General features: G+C 43.5%; 1 protein-coding gene across 2 annotated transcripts in view; it reads right to left on the minus strand.

Annotated features, from left to right (window-relative positions):
- arhgef10la (Rho guanine nucleotide exchange factor (GEF) 10-like a) overlaps positions 1–22,801 on the minus strand; it is a 168,055-nt gene that overhangs the window by 4,086 nt on the left and 141,168 nt on the right. For both annotated transcript variants that reach the window (XM_083771476.1, XM_083771475.1), the window contains 4 exons: positions 22,391–22,608; positions 20,490–20,647; positions 17,431–17,573; positions 5,957–6,128 (listed from right to left, as the gene is read on the minus strand). In XM_083771476.1, the coding sequence (XP_083627602.1) occupies positions 5,957–6,128; positions 17,431–17,573; positions 20,490–20,647; positions 22,391–22,608 (691 nt within the window). The remainder of the gene's footprint in view (positions 1–5,956; positions 6,129–17,430; positions 17,574–20,489; positions 20,648–22,390; positions 22,609–22,801) is intronic.

The raw sequence follows: 22,801 nt of genomic DNA on the forward strand, positions 1-22,801 counted from the left end.
AGACTTCTTATCATTAAAGGAATAAACATTACACAGCAGTAGTCTACATTTGAACTCACAGATCAATTGGTTTATAGGCTATATGAACATCCATTGTATGAAACCTCCTGGTGATGAAAGTTATACGTGCACATGGCCGGGTATAGCATATTATACAAAGTTTTGTCACTTTACTTAAAGGTCACAAAGTCATGCTATAGGCTACGTGGTCAGAGCATTCTGACCACGTACTGTACGTTCAAGACAGTTGTATCTCGTGTTGTGTTTATATTGAACTGAAGACGGCCACGTGGCGGGCACACGCACACGCACACACACACACACACACACACACACACACACACACACACACACACACACAATGTATAAGAGTTAATAAACCTCGCCTTTACCCTTCAGTTCTACAACAGCCTGATGCCAAATGTTGTGTGAAGTCAAGTGACGCATGGGGGCTTGCATATGCATTCCAGCGGAGTCGCTGGAATGCGTATGCAAGCCCTCATGTGTCACTCATCAACATGCCACTCACAAGCAATGTTAAACCAGCTTTGAGTTTGCTAATCAGAGGCAATTCCCAATCCCATAATGTCGCGCTAGTTTGAGATGCAGGCAACCCTGCATGCATCTGTGATAGGGTAGCAAGTGATAGCTAGATAGATGGATAGATACTCATAGCAGTTTCACTTATTATACCACTTAGCAATATTAGTACTTGAGGTTCATTACATTTTCTGCCAATGTGACAGACTAAGCCATATCCAGCCCCTAGAGTACAACAAGAGGCCATGCAATTACTTTCTTGTCACACAGCCTATAGCAGTGTTCCTATTTTCTGCACCGTAGTTCCTTAACCCCATAAGCCATATGTTATTATTTGGAGTATGATGGCGTTGTGTGGTGAAAATAGAAAATTTGATGCATGGTGAGCTTGTAGATCTGTCAAATTTTTTAGGAAAATCTGACACGCCCAACATACAGTAGGGGCGCCGGGGTTAACGCGATGAATTTATTATCAAAGAGTTAATGAGAACATTCCAAAGTTGTCCAGCATAGATGTGTTTCTCTACTACTGCATGTCTATAGGGAAGGGGAAAAAGGCTAATTGCATGTTCTCATTACAGATGCAAAACCTTTGTTTCCAGTTAACAAAGGGTGAAAAACAATGTTTGTTATGGGTTTATTTTTGCAATCTCTTTGCGGTCCCTGAGCCCACCCTCGGCTCCCATTGTGGCCTACTTATCTGTAGCACCATTTACAATAATATCCATGGCAACCATAATTGAATTACACCAACAGTCATGTGATCGCAGCAGAAAAAGAATGTTCATTTACATGTATGCGAAATGTATTTACATGGCTGTTCCGCGTCATGCTCAGATTAGAATGTGCTAATTGCACGAGTGGCTTGAGAGTTCCCTAATTGATTTGTGCATGAATGAAGCATTCACAAGTTGACGGTCTGGCGAGGCAGAGCGTGGGAGAAGAGCAGCATGTGGACATGGATCCATAGCTGAGGTGCATGTTGTCAGTGACAGAGGGAGCAGAGTGGGTTAGAGGCCTCTAGCAAAGGACCCTCTCTCAATCTAGGTCATCCTCGGACAAGTCCTCCGGCGGCATCTCTAGCCATCTTGACACTCTGCGTGGGTCTATTCTTTTGTAGGTAGGTGTGGGATGCCCACATGATCGATGCCTGTGTGTTGGCTCCTACATACTGCACAAGTATTCTGTCTGAAGGCCCCTGGTTTCTATCTTCTCATTGGTTGGCAACATGCTCATCCTGGGTGATGTTTAGTACGTAGCATTCTGGCGTAGCACCCATCCAGGGACTTCTGTAGGACTGGCTCCGGCATCCTGCATTCACAGCCATTTACAGGAGGACACATTCTACAGTCGCAGAGAAGAAGGTGATCGAGCTTGATACAGTATGTAGGGGTCTTCCACACACTGGCCATGCTTTTTCAGAGCCTTCCATGCAAGTGCTTTTTCTAACTTGGAGTTCTTGCTCTGTCGAGTTAATCCATGAGTCCAGTATTTGAAGTCATGGCTTGTTTCAGCACAGTGCCTCATGTTGTTGTTAGAGGTTTAGCCCAGGACACAACCTTGGCACACGCTGTCCCCTCACTGGTCAAGAGATAGCTGTGCCTGCTCCACATGGTGAGACAGACAGGGAGTCGCCCCCTTGTAACACTCAGGCTGAGTTCTTGCTTCTGCCCAATGCATATAAGAGCATGTGTTCAGGACTATAATGAAAAGAAAGTGTTTTATTCTTTCTTTTTGCCAGCCACTTATATTCTGTGTAGAACAGGGGAAAAAATCTTTGTAAAGCTTTTAAGCATCGACTTAAATCAGAGAATGTGGGCGCAAGGCATCAAGTTCAGGAAACATAATTGTGGGGGTTGGCGACACTTGAGATGAAGGGGGTATAACTTCACCTCAAGCAATCTTCCACCTCCAATTTTTCACAAACATGCACATGCACCACAATACTGTACAATGGTGTTACAGTGGGGGGTTGGTATTGTGGGGGGAGAAAGATGTCTCTGAAGATAAATGTTTCCTCCTGCAATGTCACAGAGGGCTTTATTTTGGAATGCTGCTTTTCACCCTAAGGAGGGAACTATTAAAGCCATTAGTAAGAGGAGACAGGCATTTTTCAGAACCTCAGACCCTTCTCTCTTGTTTACCGCAACCGGAATTCCCTATGTGTATATATCACATTAAAGGGAGAGGATTATGGAGTATATTATTAATGCATGTCCTATTACAAGTCAAGGAGAAAACCAAGAGGGAATAAAACCCCACTGATATGTATTAACTATGAAGTGTTTCCTGCGTAAATACACTGCAGTTGAGATACTTTCTTGGAGACCAGCAACCCATTTTTTAGGCCTGAATCTCCCCCTGGGGCCATGCCACAAGGCTGCCACCCTCTCCCCTCCCTGGGGCCATGCCACGAGGCTGTCACCCTCTCTCAAATCGACCACATATTTCAAGGGGAGGTGCAGGCACAAGTTGAAAAATGACACCTGCGGTCACTTGTATTCTCCAGACAACGCCATGACCATAGGAGCTGTGTCTGTCACCTCAAAGTGCCTTTTTGAACAAAACAAATGAAAAGAATACTGAGACCAAAAAGGAAACTTTTGTCCCTCTAAACATGTCTGTCTTCATTCTAGAGATTACTAACTTTCTTTGTTTAGATTGAGTGCTGCTGCTATTGCTTTGAGTGTTGTTCTAAACACATCAATCTCTCTCTAGTCTACACTGATTCAATTCGGCAGGAGTCTACAATTGCATAAATACAGACATGAACACAACTGAACAGATTTAAATGCACGGAAAGTTTGAATCAGAGTTTGAATCAAAATGACATTGAATCAGGAAATGGACTTTCTTCGGCCACAGAGTCTTATCCAATTTGTTCGGCATACTGTAGCTCCCTGAACAAACAAGAGAAAAAATGCCCACGTTAGGTGATAAATATTTCATTTTATCATGAAGGAAGGCAGATAGGGTGTGATGTGATACCTCCCGCATACTCAATGGACTGCAGCTAGAAGTGAAGTGACGGCGAGGAGATTCTTTAGAAAGGGATGAAAAGGGAGCGGTGTGAGGGGCGGGGTGGGGGGTGATGCGGGGTACAAAGAGAAAGGAAAAAGATTGAAGAGTGAACGCAAGAAAAGGTGTCAGGTGAAGGAAAACAGAGTTAGACACAGAGGCGGAAGGGGCAAACCCAGCATGATACCTCTGTTTCAGGGACGTTGAAGGAAAGACAGGTGTGTTTCCTGCATGGAAACCCTCCTAATGGAAATCTTTTGACTCTGGTATTTTACTGCTCCTCTGCGACTTTATTTCATTTTTATTAATTCCTCCCTCTAACCCCATGGCTCTATTATGGCTTTGCGTGGTCTGGAGACTGATAGACTGATAGTTACTTATTCAGGTCAGTCCTTGGAGGAGCACTGCACCCCGCAGGAGCAACTTGGACAAGACCGGAATACCACTCAGAGAAAGAGGCATTGAGAGAGAACATAGTCACTTAATTGGCACCCTCTCTTGAGCTGTTAAGACCTTATTACAGTGTGCTGTATGTTTTCATCCTAAGGTCTGGTGTATGTTTTCATCCTAAGGCTTCGTTTAGAGTTAGCTGCTGCATGCCATAGTTGTCCATCGGAATAAGCAGATCTAAAAGCTCACAGGGCAATGGGCATCACAGATTACTTATAGAAATAAACATTATAGAAAAGGATGCAGAAACTGACATCAAAGTAGCATTGGTATCATAGACTGTAAAAAAATATGGACAAAGCGTTCTCCGGGTCTGATATGGAAGTAAAATGAAGCCTGTCAGTCCTTGAATTGTAAATCGCCATCTTTCTAGATCCGTTTGGGCCCAGCTGAGCCATTGGCTGGCCCAGACAACGAGGCGGGACTTCCCCCTTCTTCTTCGTTGGTTTTTATTTTGACTCAAGTGGGTGGGGGATCCCGTTCATAGACTGTAACGGTAGCCACGCCCCTCAGAACATACGCAACTTTATGGTCATTATTTTAATAAATGGGACCATAATTTTCCAAAAAGAATATTATGACATTAGAAATAAGACTTTAAACTAGTGACTGGAAGCAGAAAGTATTCATGACCATGTTTATTAAGGTAATACAGTCTAGGTGAAGTTGGGCCCAAATACATGGATCTCTATGGAGCTATGGGGTTTTTTGAGCCCAATGACAGCGCCAGAACAGGCCATTATATGAATTTTCAGGAAATCCTGATTTCTTCTTTCCCGATGGCTTCACAAAATATCTGTCTGACTGCCCCCCTGATTGGTATATACAAATGAGTTATACAAAGAAAATGGAAATATACATACAGAGACAAAAACAATTGTGATTAATTTGGGCGTTTTGATCCAACAACCACAAAAGCTTTGCCCAGGTTTCATTACCTCTATATAGACTCTTCCACCAAAAGATCCCATTTGATTCTTAACTTCAACTCTGAAAGAAAGACAGTCAGACACCCCGTCTGCTTTATAAAACCTTTGGTGGCCATCTTTGTATCTAATTTAAAATGGATAGTTTTAGGCCTGGGCTGTGGCTCAGCGGTACAGGCACCTTGGCCGGTAGCCCGAGTCTGGCAGTGTGCCGCGGATTCGACTCCCGATCCCGACGGCCTTTACTGCATGTCACCCCCCCCAATCTCTCTCCCCCATTTGCTGTCAGCCTACTGTCTGTCCCTCTAAATAAAATAAAGGCCGAAAGCCGCAAAAAAGGATAGTTTTGCTTTTTTTTGCTTTTTCTTTTGTCAATATCAAATGTACACTATATCTGTCACTAGGCCTATGATATTTGACAGTTCTACTGTAATTGTGCCCTTAGTTCAAACTGAGACATTATGAGCAGAAACATGATTCAAAAGGTTGCCCAGACATTGACATGAAACAAACATTGTCCTGGACAAAACTAGTACTTACGCGCTCTGCTTGCGCAAGTAATTATGTTCCTCTTTTACCAAACAAACGGCACATAGAGGACTAGGGACAAGCTTCCATTTATACAAGTTTGACACATTTGGAAGAATTGAGTGGTTAAACCAGGCCTGTAGCCTGGTTTAACCAGGCTTATCCCCAATATGCCTGCATATATTATGATGTAGTTATTTTTTCTTTTAACAACAGCTTACAGTATATTATCTTGTATATTATATGCACCGTGTCAGAGCCATGGGTGCATCAGTATATTTTTGGCTACTTTTGGCCTGCGACACAATGACGTGACTTAACCCTGCTTATTCTATGGTTCGTATGTATGTATGTATGTATGTACAGTATGTATGTATGTATGTATGTATCTATGTATGTATGTATGTATGTAGTTCCTACAGCATTATGTACGATGTGCTGTAGTGGGTGGATTGCAGCGTAGAACTCAAACACTTGACCGTATGCTACAGTACCTGGGTTCAGTAGTGTTGAGCGTGTGGAAATGTTGATTTCCTGTAGATGCTCCAGTGTTTCGGTGTGGAAGAGACGGATGGAAGAGCCCTCAGAAAAGGCCATCCACACTCCTCCGCCAGCTCGCACCATGTGGGCTACGCTCACCATGGGGTCGGGATGCACCTCAAACCTCTGGGATGGAGTAAAGGGGGTTTGGAAGAAGGACAGAGATGTTGGCATGGTTATAAAAGGGGGAGGACAGCAAGGCAGTGGAAGCAACACAATAACCATGTAATCCATAGATAGGACATGGTAATGCTGTACAAGAAAACAAGAACAATGGTTGTCTCAATAAGGAATCTCAGTTTATTTAAAAAAAAACATGAAGGAAATAAAGAAAATAAAAGAAGAAATGTTATTTTCACCATTGTTTGGTCTTTTGTCTACATTCCATCAACATTAATTTGGACCTCTGTTTGGAACATAATTTTAATCCAGCAAGATGGTTTTAGTCAATGCAACCAATATTACACCCCATTAATTTAACAGTCCAGTAGAACAGAGAACTTGCTCCCGCACAAATACCTGAATGAATGAATGAATGAATGAATGAATGAATGAACAAACAAACAAATTAACAAATTAATGAAACAGTGTTTTTGGAAAAAATGTCAAGTGGCATTTCTTCCTCAGCCTAGTGGGAATATGCGTGCTGCGTGCACATAGTTTCACCGCAATGAAATGTATTCATGATTTGCCGCATTTTGTAAAAAATGGGAGACAAACTTCAGACCCACTGTCACCTGATGACAGCAATATGACAACTCTCTATGTGATGTGTCATCCTATGGACACCTATGTTATGCTATTTCAACCTATTGACCTTCGACAACTGTGGACTGATATGTTGGCATTTCTCTTCTGTCTCTGTGCAACTGTACCGCTCTGAACTTGAGATAAAAGTAACTTGTAAGTTGTAATATATATATCCGTGTCTAAATTATTTCTGGTTCTTTCAAACTCTATTTTCTGGGTTAAAGGTTTCATGGTTTTACATCTTTAAGGTGAGTTTACGTTTGGGTTTCTGGTGTTGGCTATCATTTCAAAGCCATATTTTATCTGTCAAAATGTGTCCTTTCATGAGCTATCAAAATTACAGTCCTTTGGTTAATAATATACATATAAATATATTTTTTTCTTTTCTTAGTCAATGGGGAGGGAATTTGGGGAAATGGACAGGTCCATGTTGATCACATGATTATAAAGATGGTGTATAACGATTTGCATGATAAAATGAGTAATAAAGAAATGTGTTTTGCAAAAATCTGCCTCATGGTGGCGCTATAAAAGGGCGTTGTGGAAAAATTGGGGCAGAGGTTCGTCGTTGGCATCCAGAGAGTGTGTGTGCACAGTTTGGCATCGACGAGCTAAATATGCCGGAGATTAGCTGTACACAGACGGACGGACGGACGGAGTGCAAAACATACTCTCCCCATGCCTTCGGCCGGGTGGAGACAATGAACTAGAAAATGGTGCTCCTTTGAGTTCACGTCTTTGCCAGGTTGGGTGGCCTAGCCAGTTCTGTAGTCATGGGTTGCTGCCAGGACACAAAGGAGTTGCAAAAGTACGTTCTGACATAAGGTTAAACATTCTGCATTAGTGGTTGATACAGGTGCAGAAGAGGAAGCGCTTTTGGAGGTATGCTCTATAAAGGCCGCCCAACATGAGATTCTAATTGGGGTTGATTGGATGTGGTGATACAGAAACAATGTAAGACATAGGTCCTGCCCACTAATTTATGAAGCCAATTACAGGCAAACGGTATGGAATATCAAAACCATGTTTGATGATCATTGCCAAATCAGTCACAAGATCATTTGTACCTAATGTGGTGAAATAAATCATATCTGGACAATGTACAAATTCACACAGGAGGAAGGCTAGCCTTGCATAGCCAGCCAGTCTTTGCATTGCATATTGCCCGAGGCAGATTAAGTCTGGCCCCTCTCAATTGTGGGAGGAGTTCACAGCCAAAATGGTGACGAGCCAACCAGATTCGTCAGGAACCAGGGCCCAGTATGCAAATATGGGGCGGGACATTGCAGAGGACGAGACTAATATCCTTATCCACGCAGTAGTATCGATAGTATCGATACACAAGGCTAGTGCATTTTAATAAAGGTGATTTAAAGACAGGGTGCCATTATCCTCCCTCCACTTAGCACTGCTGCATTGGCAGTCATATCTCATTATGAATAATAGGCTACTACACAGTAGTATACTAATAACATCAATACACTAGTTGTTCCAATATGGTCAATTCACAGTAGAAAGCTTAGACACAGCTGTAGCGTTAATGATGCTTTAAGAAAATAACTAATGCCTCTCTAGTCTGTAATTAATAGTTCCACTGAAACACAGGACACTATTTTGCATCACGTCCCTGACCTCCTTCTTTTTAAGACTGCAATGGAGATCGAGCAGTTCCAGGCACAAATTCTTAATGACTTGCTGGGGAGAAGAAAAAGTTAAATGAGCCTTATCATGGCTACACATGCCACCCCTGAGGTCCTAAACATGAAATGGTTGCTACAGGGATGGTCTTGGAGCTCCTATCATTGCCATTGCACAAGCTGGTAGGGTGATTAGTCAGTTGGTGCATGTGAGGGGAGATGCACTCTCTTGTGCACTTGCAAGGGGGGATTACCACCTGTTGTTGGTGTGCCCTTGCCAGTGGGTCCCACTTTGTTTGAAATTGGATTGAAATAAGCCTTTGATGTGTTTTCTTTTTTAAGGGACTCCTCGGCATTCTGTGCTTGCTCTGCTTGGGAAAAGATGTGCAATGTATCTTCTTATTTTGTGCACCAATAAAAACGGATTCAAATAAAAAAAAACTAGTTAAATGCTATCTTGAGTATCATTATGGCATTAAATGCAAATTCAGTACCATTTAATGCTACGTTCAGTAGTGTTTAACCACAACGTTATTTGAGTTGAGCAGTTTAGAGAGTAAACCCGGTTTCTGTATTGCATGCCACACAATTAGCATAGTGCTGGTGTGGTCATTTTGCAAGGAACATTCAGTTAAGTGTAGGCTTATTCTGTAACTGTACGTACATACCATCTTGCCTACCATATGTTTAAGACACCTGGAGGGCCTTATGGGATACTGACACAGCATACAATGTTCTCTTGAGGGGTGATATAGCTCCAATTATCACCCACATAATAAACCTCTCCATCAAACAGGGACAGGTCCCCCAAGATTTCAAACTGGCCAAAGTAACCCCCCCGCATAAGAAAGGGAGCAAATTAGACCCCGGCAACTACCGCCCTATTTCTATTCTTAGCTCCATCTCGAAAGTAACTGAAAAAATTGTCTATGAACAGGTTGAAAAGTATCTTGCCACAAAAAAAATTATGTACGAATTTCAATCCGGCTTCAGAACATCTCACTCCACTGACACATGCCTCCTCTATATGAGTGACTACATCAAACACGAGGTGGATGCTCGCAAATACTGTGGCATGGTCATGCTGGACCTCCAAAAGGCTTTTGACACCATGAACCACTCCATACTGGTTAACAAGATAAAAGCAATTGGTTTTGATAGCACATCAGTGAGCTGGATGCAATCCTACCTTGAGGGGAGAGAACAGAGGTGAACGGAACACTTTTTGTATTGGGTTGTGCTTGAAATATACTGTAATTCTGCAAACTGTTAATAAATACTTCAATCAATCAATCAAAACTCTCCGATTGGTTTCCATTTGAAATAATTCAATCACTATGAGTGCAAATGCCTGTGACAGTTTGTTTGATTAGTGTATTAATTGCAAACAATGCTGACGCTTTTCATATACTCATTATAGTCTCATTAGGCCACTATTTGAATGAAGGGAAATTAATAGTTCAGGGTGACTGATATATTCACTTGCACAAAAACAAAAGAAAAGATTGATGATGATAAATTACTTCACTATCAACCCATTAAAACCAGGAAAGCATCCGTGTAATTTTAGTTTTTTGCGTTAAAAAAATCACACCTAGTGTGAAATGAGCGGTGCCTTGGAGTCAAGCACAGTTCTTGACTTAAGCAAGGTGGGTTGTAATTACAGTAACAGGTCAGGTGGTCACATTCAACACATTCTGAATGGCTGCTATGCCTATATAGGGCTTTACATAGCACTCCATGACAGAATAGTTGATCTCATAACAAAGGACATATCTAAACATTTTACTGTCTGTAAGAATGTACAAACATTCCTGTGTCAAACCTTCCATGTTTCAACTCTGTACTGAAAATCCTGAAGTAGTTTAACATCTTTCTGCTAATACACCAGTTGAAGTTGCCATTCTTGAAGTGGCCTGTACCTTTGATCCTAGCTTAGAAGAAGCCTTTATGACCAAAGTCATTAAATACCAGCCACTCCTCCAGACTATCACAGAGGCTATAGGTGCTTGTGTTTATCTTTGGCAGCCTATAGGACATGTACATAGGTTGGTTGTAAGAGGCTTCAGCCACGTAACTAGACGTCAGTAGGCCCACACGCAGGCTGGTCAGCATGTGGTCAGCATGTGGTCAGCATGTGGTCCCCCCCCCCCCCGTGCGAGTGAGCGCTGTCACCGGTCTGTGTTTTGGTTTATAAATAGCGGGGCACAGTGGACACTGTATAGTAGTTGTGACTTGTGAACGTTCCTGTCGCAGATTGTGAAGAGAGCAGCGCATCCGCAGATCAGAGCAGTCGGGACTCGCCCTCGGGAGAGCCTTACTGCACACTCGCCACTTCTGACTTCCTTCATGTTATTAGCCTACCTACACTCCACCAAAGCTGTGTGCTAGCACCAGACTCCGCCAAACTTTGATCAACTCAACTGTCATTGTATCTCTGCATGTATTTATAATTTTATTTTACCGACGGCACGGGTTGCCTCTGGACCCCAACACAGTTGCGTTGTCTGCGCGACGGTAGTTACGCACCTGAGAGGCTTCCAACAACTTGGGATGCCAAAAAAGCAGCTAAACGGCTTGCAAAATTCAGTGCAATCTCTTCTATTATCGGTAGCCGCCAATTATGGCAAAGACGCTGTTACTTGTACCCCTGAAGGGTGTGCGGGTATTTGTCTGTGACTTTCTGACTGTATTCTGTACAGCACCTTGTAAATATTTGTGTTCTTGTATTGTATCTCTTATGTGGATAAATGATTAAAACGTGTGTGTGTGTGTGTGTGTGTGTGTGTGTGTGTGTGTGTGTGTGTGTGGCATGTACATTTGACCACAGTCTGGAAGAGGCATTCCTTACCAAGGTGCTTAAGTACCAGCGTCTTAAGGATGCTATTATACAGCTTGGCTACAGATGTAAACTACTTGTGTTCATATTTGGAAGCCTCTGTAATGTCCACAAATCAGTCGTGAGGGGCCTGCAGATTGCAGGCATGCCCAAGCCGAGAGCTAAGGCATCGGCAAAATTCTGTTCAGTGTCTGCAATAATTGGCAGTCACCATATATGGAGAAGGCGATGCTTTCTGTACCCATGATCTGTATCTGAAGCACTTGTTGTAGAGTTTTCTCAAGTTTGCGCATCCACTATTGTTTGTGTTCAAGATATTTCTTGTAAAATGTGAACACAAATAAAGATGTTAAATGTGTGTGACCTGAACCTCCCCAATCAGCTGCAGGGGTCAATGAGGCGTACTCAGACATACAGACAGACAGACAGACAGACACACTTGGTCATTCGTCACTCATTGGAGAGGTTTTGCACCGCTCAAAAATAGCAGAAGTGTATAAGCTCCCATCAAAACAAGTGGGACACCCCTGTTGCACTGTGCAGTGTCAAATGCAGGCTGAGTGAAGGCAATAACTGGTGGTCCCCTGCAAACCAACAACCTGGTATTAGTGGCCTGAATCCAGTGTTGCTGACAGAAGATGAGGTGGGCAGTGAAGCGTGACAGTGGTAATATGCCCTCTATGCTCTGCACTGCCATGTAAGACCAACAGTGGTATCCCTCCACTGCTAGGGAGGCAACAGCACAACAGGCTGAAGGCACACGCGCTATAAAGCCGGCCTGAACACCTCATTAGCCCTTCATTACGTCGGGCGACAAGGTGTCGTTGTACCTTGGAGGATGGCAAATCCACGGTTAGTGGCAGCCCGGGAGAGGGGAAATGGGTGGATTGATAAGGAGTGAGTGATAAGGGAGAGCAGATGGGGGGAGAGAGAGAGAGAGAGAAAATAATAGGATGGTGGACAGGGAACATGATTTGCCAGTTGGAGTTTATCAAAACCGTATACAGCCGTCCCACTCAGTTAAGGTTTCGTGGAAGGGTGGAAAGAAGGGGCTTAAGCTGTGATACACACAGTATTGCAGTGCAACCGTTGTGTTCTTTTTATTTTATTCTTTAGTTAATATTTATTTGTCTTCATTCGTTAATTGTAGTTATAGTGACAATTAAAAGTAAAGAGGTGGACAGACACAGAGAAGGGAGGATGAGAAAGTAATGGGAGATATACGTTTAAGAATAGCTACTGTCGAGTTCACACTGCAAGATTTTTGCACCGATCATCCACTTGTCTATGTTTTGGCTGTCGCCGACAAAGCACCAGATCAGAGGCAGGTCAGGATTTGCTCCCTGTGGTTTTGCTCGCTGTGTGTGTGAACGGTTCAAAGAACAAGAGCCGAGCATGATCGCAGCATTTGCACATGCCTCCCTGAGTGCTCTAGATATCATATCAGGCATGTTTGATAACTGGACATGTCGGCCGGCGATTGAAAATCACGCAGTATGAAATGTGTTGCGATCATTGAGAGCAGAGACACGCTACAGCCAATGAGAGCACTTTTTCCAGTCAGTCAGTGATTTTGTCAGACAGACAGCTATTGTAGTATTAAATATATTGTTTATGATTTTGGCGATATTTTATATTTTTTATAGAGGGACAGACAGAAGGCTGACAGGAAATGGGGAGAGAGATGGGGGAGTGACATGCAGTAAAGGCCATCGGGATCGGGAGTCGAACCCGCGGCACACTGCCAGACTGGATTACCAGCCAAGGTGCCTGGACCGCTGAGCCACTGCCCAGGCCGTGATGATTTATTCTTAAAGTGATGGAGGGCATAACCATAGTGCATGGATTGTACACCCTTATTGCACATAGTGCACCCTTATTACTGTAAGGGTAGAGTATGTGCATTTTTCGGACTCAGTGATTCACATGATGCAGTGCGGTTCGGAAACATTTTCCTGCCTAGAACCCCCATGGACCCCTATCTGAAAATATTTTGGGCCAGGGAAGAGAAATGTTCTGTTATTACAAATGTTTTTGTTCATTTTTCTCATGTCTTTGCATAAATATCACTACTAGTGAGAAACCACCTTGAGACAGAAAGCCCAAACCATGCAAAATTGCCACAGCAATGACCATTTACATTACATTACAACATACAAACTGCCAAAATGCCAAAACGTTTTACTTTTTACCGTCTCTCCTTCAACAACAGCATTTTGGGAAGATGGCTTTTAATTTTTACACTCATGGATGGTCCTGAAATCAAAAGATCAAAAGATATTAAAGTGGAGCACACAGTCCCTTTGGGTGATTTAAAAAGTTTAACTTCAGATGTTAAAAACGGCAGCTGTTTTACTTGAGATTGCATAAAGTTGTCGTGTGATGTGCTGCGCACACTCTCTGGGGTGCTACAGACAATAAAACGCATTGGGTTGCAGTATAGATTGATAGAAACCACTCTGTCTTCACTCCCAGCCATACAACTCACTCCAGCGGCCGAAGCACAGCTTCCTAGATCTTGTGCATTCACTGTAGCTCCTGTGAAGTCAGCCCCCACGAGTCCATATTAGCGCCGGAGACAAGGTTAGCAGTGAGATGCTGACCTGTTAAGCTCTGAGGGATAGACAGTGAACCAGAACTGTGGCTGCACTGCGTGGCCACTCAGCTGGTTAAGCTACTGCCTCTAGGGAACAGAGGTGCAAAGGAACGAGGTAAGACATCTCTCCCTTGCTTAAGTCACTCCTAATATTCAAGGTCTTGAGGCAGACCACGAGGCGGTCAGAAGCTGTCTATGCGTTACTTAGTCTGCAAGATCTGTTTTACGCTGTCAATTCCTCAGTGTTAATTTTAAACTCTATAATCAGGTTTGGCCAATTCAGTAATGCATTTTTTTTCTTTTTCCTTTCTGTTTGTGTGCAATTTCTATGGTTATTTTAAGTTTAATTCGCTCAGTAATTCACTGTGGGAACACGCCTTCCAGGCGTGAGACAACAGAACAACTATAAACTCCCATATAATGATATTAGATGGGTTTATGCCACGTGACGTCATCGCGCCCAGGCTCCGCCTGAGGGTATGTGTGGCGCGGTGACGCCTCCCGCTCATTCGCTCTTTCTTCTGCATGAAGACAACAAGCACTATTACAACTCAACCGAGCCAAAACTTCTCTACGGATAAGTTTTCTCTTCTATCTACCACAGTGACAGAAGCTCATAACTTCTACCGTCACTTCACTATTTTTACAAAAAAAATAGCAACCTCAAAAGTAAGTCTGTGGCCGCCGTAAGCCCAACCTTTTTATTGCCTTCGAGCCGGTTTTTAATGAGGATCTGGAAAGGGGCCAAGGAAGCTCCCACCACGCAGCTAGAGCTAGAAGAGCTCCAGAAGGCTACGTGGATGATAGGGGCTTTAGGCTTGGGGCTCATGGAGGTCGGAACTGACTCCTCTCCTCTACGACACACCGTGGCAGCTCCCTCTACGAGCGGACATGATCATGCAGGCGGGGAACGAGATTTTCCATCCCCGACCGCACGAGCTAGACCTTTGGGCCTGGCCCGTGAGAGGTTAAACCTGGACGCCAACGACCTGCCCCCCAATGTCATAGCGACAATTCAGGGGGCCAGTGCACAGTCTACCAGAGACAAGTACGACATCGCCTGGCGTGTTTATCAACGCTGGTGCTCTAGGACAGGGGTTCCCAAACATTTTTGGACCAGGTACCCCTTTTGGGGTAGATATTTTTCCAGGTACCCCCTCATCCTCGACATGGATAACAATATATTTACAACCACAAGCAGTGTTTCCTGCAGGAAAAAGCTTTGGCATGGTGCTGGGCGCAGGCCGCAGGGGGGCCTTCTTGCGTCGAACATTTTGATTAATTAATTAATTTGATTCAATAATTAATTAATAAGATTAATAAATTAAGATTAATTTGTATTATTGCTCTTGTATTGCTATTGGAGACACTGGGGGGACACTGGGGGACACTGGGAAGGCACTGGGGAGGCACTGGGGAGACACTGAGGGGACACTGGGGAGGCACTGAGGGGACACTGAGGGGACACTGGGGAGGCACTGGGAAAGCACTGGGGACACTGGGGAGGCACTGGGGAGACACTGGGGAGGCACTGGGGAGGCACTGGGGAGACACTGGGGAGCATGGGGAGGCACTCAGGGGGACACTGGGGAGGCACTGGGGAGGCACTCAGGGGGACACTGGGGAGGCACTGGGGAGGCACTCGGCTGGGCACTGGGGAGGCACTGGGAAGGCACTGAGGGGACACTGGGGAGACACTGGGAAGGCACTGGGGAGACACTGGGGAGGCACTCAGGGGGACACTGGGGAGGCACTGGGGAGGCACTCGGGAGGCACTCAGGAGGCACTCAGGGGGACACTGGGGAGGCACTGGGGGGACACTGGGGAGGCACTCAGGGGGACACTGGGGAGGCACTGGGGAAGCACTGAGGGGAGTTTATAGTTGTTCTGTTGTCTCACGCCTGGAAGGCGTGTTCCCACAGTGAATTACTTCGCTCATTTCACTTAAATAACCATGGTTACCTTGTAAGTAACCTAATGTTTTCCTTCTATTGCTTTCATGGACACGGACAGGCATACATACATTTTGTTGAACTGAGATATGAAAGGAACTACTCTGTGACATTAACATGTCAAGCACAGTATGTAAAATAAACCAACCTACGGTAGGTACTTTTACTCAAGCACATAGCTCTGCAGGGGAAGGAGGCAATGGCAGGAAATCTTAAAAGCCTTCCGAGATTAATTAATTTGACCTCGTAGAAACTGCACTGTGTTTGTACATTTCATGGGATGGAAAATCTATTGTGTGATATAGATTTTGTTATTGTTCTGCTTGGTCTTTTGGTTATTACACTTTTTATTTATTTATAAAGCTTCATTTGCAGTATGCAGGAAGACTTTGCACATGATCATGTACTTTTTCTCACTGCTTTCCTACTTCTCATTCATAGACCAGTCACCAGCAATAACTAATTAAGGCTAAAGTCCAGCATTCAAATATGTTATTAATATTAACCTTGACAGTTTGGTTGTTATCAGAGGACATTAGGCTACTTAATGTTGACCACAGCCAGAGACGACAAGAACACCTGTCTGCCCTCTTGGAATTTAATATTTTGAGCATGACTTAACAAAAAAAATAGCTGTTTAATTATGCCATACCACAAAACATTTTGGCTGGATGGCAGAACCTTTTGTGATATGACTTTTCATGCACCAGGCACCAAGTAATAAAACTTATAATTTTGATACATAACATTAAATTATTTAACAGGGGACCCCCTCTGGAACCCCCCTCAAGGACACCTGGGGGTCCCGGTCCCAACTTTGAGAACCACTGCTCTAGAGAGGCTAAAAGATGCATTGGGTACAAAATTGACATTTGCCCTGAGGGTAGCACTAGAGGTAAGCACTAGAGGTAAAAGTCCTTGAACCATCGGCATACAGTAAGGATGGCGTTAGAGCAACAGCCATTAAGCCATTGAGTCACCAAAATGATCAGGGTCCTTTCACCAACCCCACCTAGGGTATGGGCGCTGATGACACAGAGGAATGAAAACACCCCCAGCAGCCACAGCAGAAATCCTGGCGGTATTTCGCCCTTGAGTCCCAGTAGGATTCGAAACCCGGGATTTCCCCCTCGAATCCTGGCAGGAATCGAACCCAGGAAATGAGTGAGGCGACAGCGCTACCGACTGCTCCACCATGCCCCCAGAATGCATTCATTACTTTGGCATGTTAGGCATGGGAAAAGTGGGACAATGCACTTTGAGCAAGTAACCACGTCATCGTTCCTTTTATTCAATGTTCTGTAGCTAGGTAGGTAGTTTTGTACCGTCAGTTTTGCTGTACTACTTCTACACACCTGTGTTGTCTGTTCTCTTAACAGGTTTCTAAATAATTAAATTACCCCAAATGACATGTCTCAGCCAGTCAGAATGGCGTATTTGTGCTACTATAGGTAGCGCAAATGGGGACTGCTTTGTGTATATCCTTTTAGACCAAGTTTATACTCGTGCTTTTCACATTTCTGTCTAATAAAGTATTTAATCAATCAACCAATCAATGGAGACCTCTATTTGTAATTAGCCTTCACAGGTCCATTATGGTGTACACTCACAGTTAACACATTTTACACCAATGGCTCAGTGTCGAATGTCTCACCTGAGTGGCGAGGCTGGAGCCGTCAATTACCATGACACTGTTTCCACAGCTGGCCCACACAGAGTCCTCCAGCACCAGCAGGGTCCGCACTGGTTCTGAGCCCACGCTCACAGACCTGCAGGAGTCTGGGTCCCACAGATCACCTGATGGGAGGGCAAAAAGTAAGCAAAGAAAGAATACTGTATGGAACCTCAACTTTAACCACTTTCAACCTGGCATCCTTATTTTGAGTAGGCTATGTTGTTGAACGAAAAGTGTAAAAAGAAAAAAGAAATAATAAATAAAATGAATAGAAATATTTCTAAATTAAATGAAAAAATATATTATAATAGTGAAAACAGCATTGTGTGCTCATATACTGTATTGTCGCTTATATCACGGTGAACAAGCTAAATTAATTTTGCCATGAATTTAAATTTAGCCATGAATTTGCCATGAATTTAATTTCAAACTACCTACCTGGACCCCACTTTGAGAACTACAGATTTATACTAGGTTACCCCAGTAGTTTGCTTTGATTGAAGAGCAGCCCTACAATGTGTTGTGACACACAGAGGGAGTTATAGTACATGCAGAGCATTATTCTCCTGTGAGAGTGAGGACCCAGGTTCGAATTCTTGTCTCGCCGGTCTCTCCCCTCTTAATCTTAAAATGAAAAAGACCCAGAGAGAACAATTGCTTTCTCTTTTTCTCTCACTTGCTCTCTCACACACACACACACACACACACACACACACACACACACACACACACACACACACACACACACACACACACACACACACACACACACACACACACACACACACACACACACACACACACACACACACACACACACACACACACACACACACACACACACACACACCAGCTATTTTGAACCTCTGCTATAGATTGAACAAAGAGTCTGGACTTCTCCTTGAAACAGTACACTGTGCTTGCACAATAACGCAAATCTTGCCACCCACATGCTAATAAGTCTGTGGCACATTTTTAATCCGCTTTCCAGTTTCTTTATCGCCAGTTCATTTTTTTTTCTCTCTCTTTACTTCAATGTGAAAATGAGGCAGACCTTTTTCCTTTGAGTTTTAATCACGGGGCACACGTTGCAGCTACTGTACCATTGGTGGCACATTAAGAAGTGAATTATATAGCATTTCTTTTTGCATTTGCGTTAATGAAGCAAAATTAGAGAAGGATGTGCATCCAGCCATTTAATTAACATTTTGAGTTGTTTATTTCTGCCTTTCATAGCAGAATGGCTTTTACAATGCCTTCTGACATCCACAGGTTAATTGCTTGGCGTGTTGCTAAATGTCACTTTTACAGCTTTTCAAAATTCTCTGTCTTTCCAAGTGAACCTCTAGCCCTCACGTCAACCACACGACACGTTGAGCTTGTATATCGCCTATTCTTTACGATAAGTATAATTCAGACTTTAGGGCATGTCTAAGCAAACAGAGGTAGTGAAGCACCTTTTTCAAAGAACAATGTGTTGCATATTCAGTCTTGGTTGAAGCTTTGGTATTTATTTTTCCTCCAGTCTTATTTCCAGACAGTGCCGTGTGCAATTCAAGGGCATAAATCTTTAAATCTTAGCGCAAATATTCGCCATGCCCCCTCTGGAGCTTTTCTCCCTGTCCTTTTTATTAATATACGTATATATACATAGCATGAATAGTAATATTTAATCGGCATGCAGCAGCCTGGTGTAATTAATCATCCTCCCTGCTTGGGTGGAGGTGGAAGAGCAGGGGGTAGGCTGGCACATTGACACACTGATGCCAGGTGAGAGGCACCTGGTGAGCTATTGTACTCCCGCTGGCTGTGAAGACTTGGAAGGCACACCCCCAGCTTCATGTCGCCTGAATAAACATGTATGGTGAAGCTCTATTTTCATATCCAGAGAGAGAGAGAGAGAGAGAGCCACCAGGCATGAGGGAAGGGAGAAAACAGGAGGTGGTCCAAAATTAATGTCTCTGCAAGCGAGAGCGAACATTCACATGAAGATGTTCCCTGGTTCCCTGAGAGCACGACTCTCTTTGTCCGTGGCAAAGAACATTTTGCCACGTGCTGAATGGACTGATAAATATTTCACACACTCAGTGATGATCACAGTCACACAGACATCCATGGTAATTTGGTACGAGCAGCTTGGTATACAATGTCCATATTAAATCACTGAAACAGTAACGCTCATAACATAACACTGTAGTACTAATTTGAAAAATTATTCTTGTTTTGTTTGTCAAACAGTCCCTGAATAGTGATCAAAAACATTAAATCCTTTTTGGCGTCATGTCTCACACAAGACACTATAATTATAATTATTTCAACAGCAAAGATAATAGGAAATAATTACATGACCTCGTATCAATTACTGGCTAATATGTGTAAGAGCATTAGAGCAGTGTAATCTGTTGTGAAATTAGCATATCCTTCCTCATATAATGTGTAATGTGCTTTCCCGCACGTGGTTGCAATGATGGGATGAAACTATTGTGGTGTATGCTTTCAGAATCACAAGCACACAGTTAAAAAGACAGGCTTCATTTGTCACACAAATATGCACAGAGGTGTGTTATATAACATAAGCAATCAAATATATAAGCAGACACATGGGATTGCACACTTTATTTTCTGACTGAGTTATGGCTCATGGTATTTCATCATGTTTCAAGGTTGAACACAAATGGAAACATTACAAAAAAACAAGTTCAAATGAAACAAACCCAAGTCTTGCCATCATTGAAACTCTATAAGCTACGGCTTCAGCCTACACCTTTTCGGTCCAAACATGTCCTGTGAAGGTTTTTGCTGTAATAATCATGTACATGTTTTGGGGCGAAGAGATTTCGTGTACAGGGACAGAGCCGACCATGGTCTACCAAGTATAATTAGTGTGGTTGTCCTAACAGGGCAACCAGACTATTGTAATTGTAATTACTGTAGTATAAGTATAGAGGGTCTAACTGCTCAAATCAACATTCAACAGATAGTAGATATATTACATGTTGGTCCAGTATTACCTACTGAATAACAAGGGATTACCGTACCTCCAACACTTCTTCTGTACACCATGACCGTCCCATTCCGCAGGCCTGCAAACAAGAAGCTGGGGGAACGTTTCAGGCAAAGGACAGGGCAGCCCTCAGGGTTAGAGAGGGTCAACAGGCACTGTGCTGCGGGGTCCACACTGCCGTAGACCAGGATACTGCAGGTAACAGGAGCGGGGAAAAGCCGACATGATAAATGAGCATCATTTGTAATGACAGAGTGGCTCGTTTTTATGCAGTTTGATTTAACAGTGTACTCTGGAGCAAAACATTGTGCCTGCGACCACTCTGTCTCCCTCACGTTTGAAATGCCATCTGAACTTTGCTGAACGTGTCTTATTGTCTTTCATAGGAATGACAAATGCACACCTTGTTTTTTTTTGTTTTTCTCACCCTTGTGTCTGAAAAGAAAGTGTTCGGCAGCATTGGATTTGACAGCCTTTTGTGTGCGCTAAAATGCTGAAATTGGATTTCCTTTACATCTTCTCTCTTTTCCAGGGGCAGGGAATGAGTCAGCATAAACAAAATGCAGACATCTCCTGATATTTGAGTTTTCATAAAAAGAACAGAGAAAAATAAGAGAGAGAATAACAAACCAGTAATATTGTGTCTAAATCTTGAATGCTTGAGTGTGCTGTTTCCTCTACATCTGGGAAAATTATTCATTCACAATGGCTGTGACCGAGTCTGAGATTAAACATACCCCCCATTACCCACCCTAGAAATAAGAAAATATATTGGATTTGAAAATGAGAAACCGTGATCGTAGCCTATCAGGGGACTTGAAGGGGCTCTGAATCCACTCAGATACAGTATATATATTGACAGGCAAATATATATGCTGCTAGAGCACAGCAACAAGATAACACTGATTATTGCTTACCATTAATGACAGAAACCTTCATATTTTATATTATATATACATCGTTATACTTTTGATATCATTATACATAGAGATGCTAATGGCCATAAAACTGTCCCCACTTACATCCCAAACGTCTGGTAACCACCAGGCTAGTTTTTATTGACTCGTGAGTTTTTATTGATTCATGAGAATCTTTCAGAACACACATATTGGTTGTATTGTTGAATTAAAGCAATAACATCTGAGTAACAGATGCCTTCATTCTTCATTGCTCACTACCAATAGTTGATTGAATGCAATTAAAAGAGAGAAGGGGGGGATACGATACGACAGTGTTTCAATTGTGCATGCATTCAATACCAATACAGCCCTCCGCACGAATCAGATGCAAATAGCATCACAGCATGACCTGCAGCAAGTTTCAAACGGAGGATTCAGAACTGGTTCTGATTTGGCCACAGCAGTGTCTCCACTGTAATGTTACTGTTATTATTGTTTAAGACCTTCTTTATAGGGATTATGGGTACTTCGTTCGGTGCTTCTGTTAGCATCTTGTATCCATCTTCTTGTTATATTAAAATTGGCTTAAGAGAGGACAGGATGGACCACATGTCACTATGGCTCAGCCATAACAATAAGGAGTTCCCAATGCAACTACGCCCAAATATGGAGTATGTCGTCTAACCTCGTCATGGCATCAGGCGCAGCTGGGCTGACTTGACATAAGGGCACAAAAGGGGGCACACCCATATACACTGTACAGTATGTGCACACTGATGAACTCATCGATCTACTATAGATATGGCCATAAAAGGGACAAGATAGATACAACGATCTCCATATATGGGTATATTGGTTGGATCGGTGGTGTGATGTAGGTGTGAGCACCGCATAGCGGTGCGTGTTGCATCATAATCACAGTAAAGCATTATTGCTATATTGCTGTATTTTGTGTATGAGTGCGCACGCGCGTGCGTGTGTGTGTGTGTACCCTCTTCAGGTACTATAGCCTCTCTTGTAATGAATAGAAACTCACCTGCCGTCGTCCAGCCCCACAAGGACCGTTCTGCCCAACCCCGACGGGTTGGCCCTGTAAGCCCCGCCTTCCACGTCTTCAGACAGACACGGCTCAGGCACATACTCCAGACAGCGGACAGGCGAGCCCACCTGCAGGCTCTTGACCGCCCGTGGCGTGGGCCTGTTGAGAGAAAAGATCTCCAAATGACCCTGTGATCCGTCATCCCCACCGGCCACCTGCGGGGAGAAGAAGACGGTCAAGTAGAAGGTCAAGATCTCACCTGGATCAATGGATCAAATCATCACACCATAGGGGGAGGGGGGGGGGGGGTGATGATGATAATGATGATGAGCGGGGAGGTGAAGGAGGACAGTACTATCAGAGGTTTCTGCACCAATAGCACTATTTGCAAAACCAAAGAGAAAATGA

This window comes from Protomyctophum parallelum, assembly GCF_964188405.1.
Source record: "Protomyctophum parallelum genome assembly, chromosome: 8".
NCBI lineage: Eukaryota > Metazoa > Chordata > Actinopteri > Myctophiformes > Myctophidae > Protomyctophum > Protomyctophum parallelum.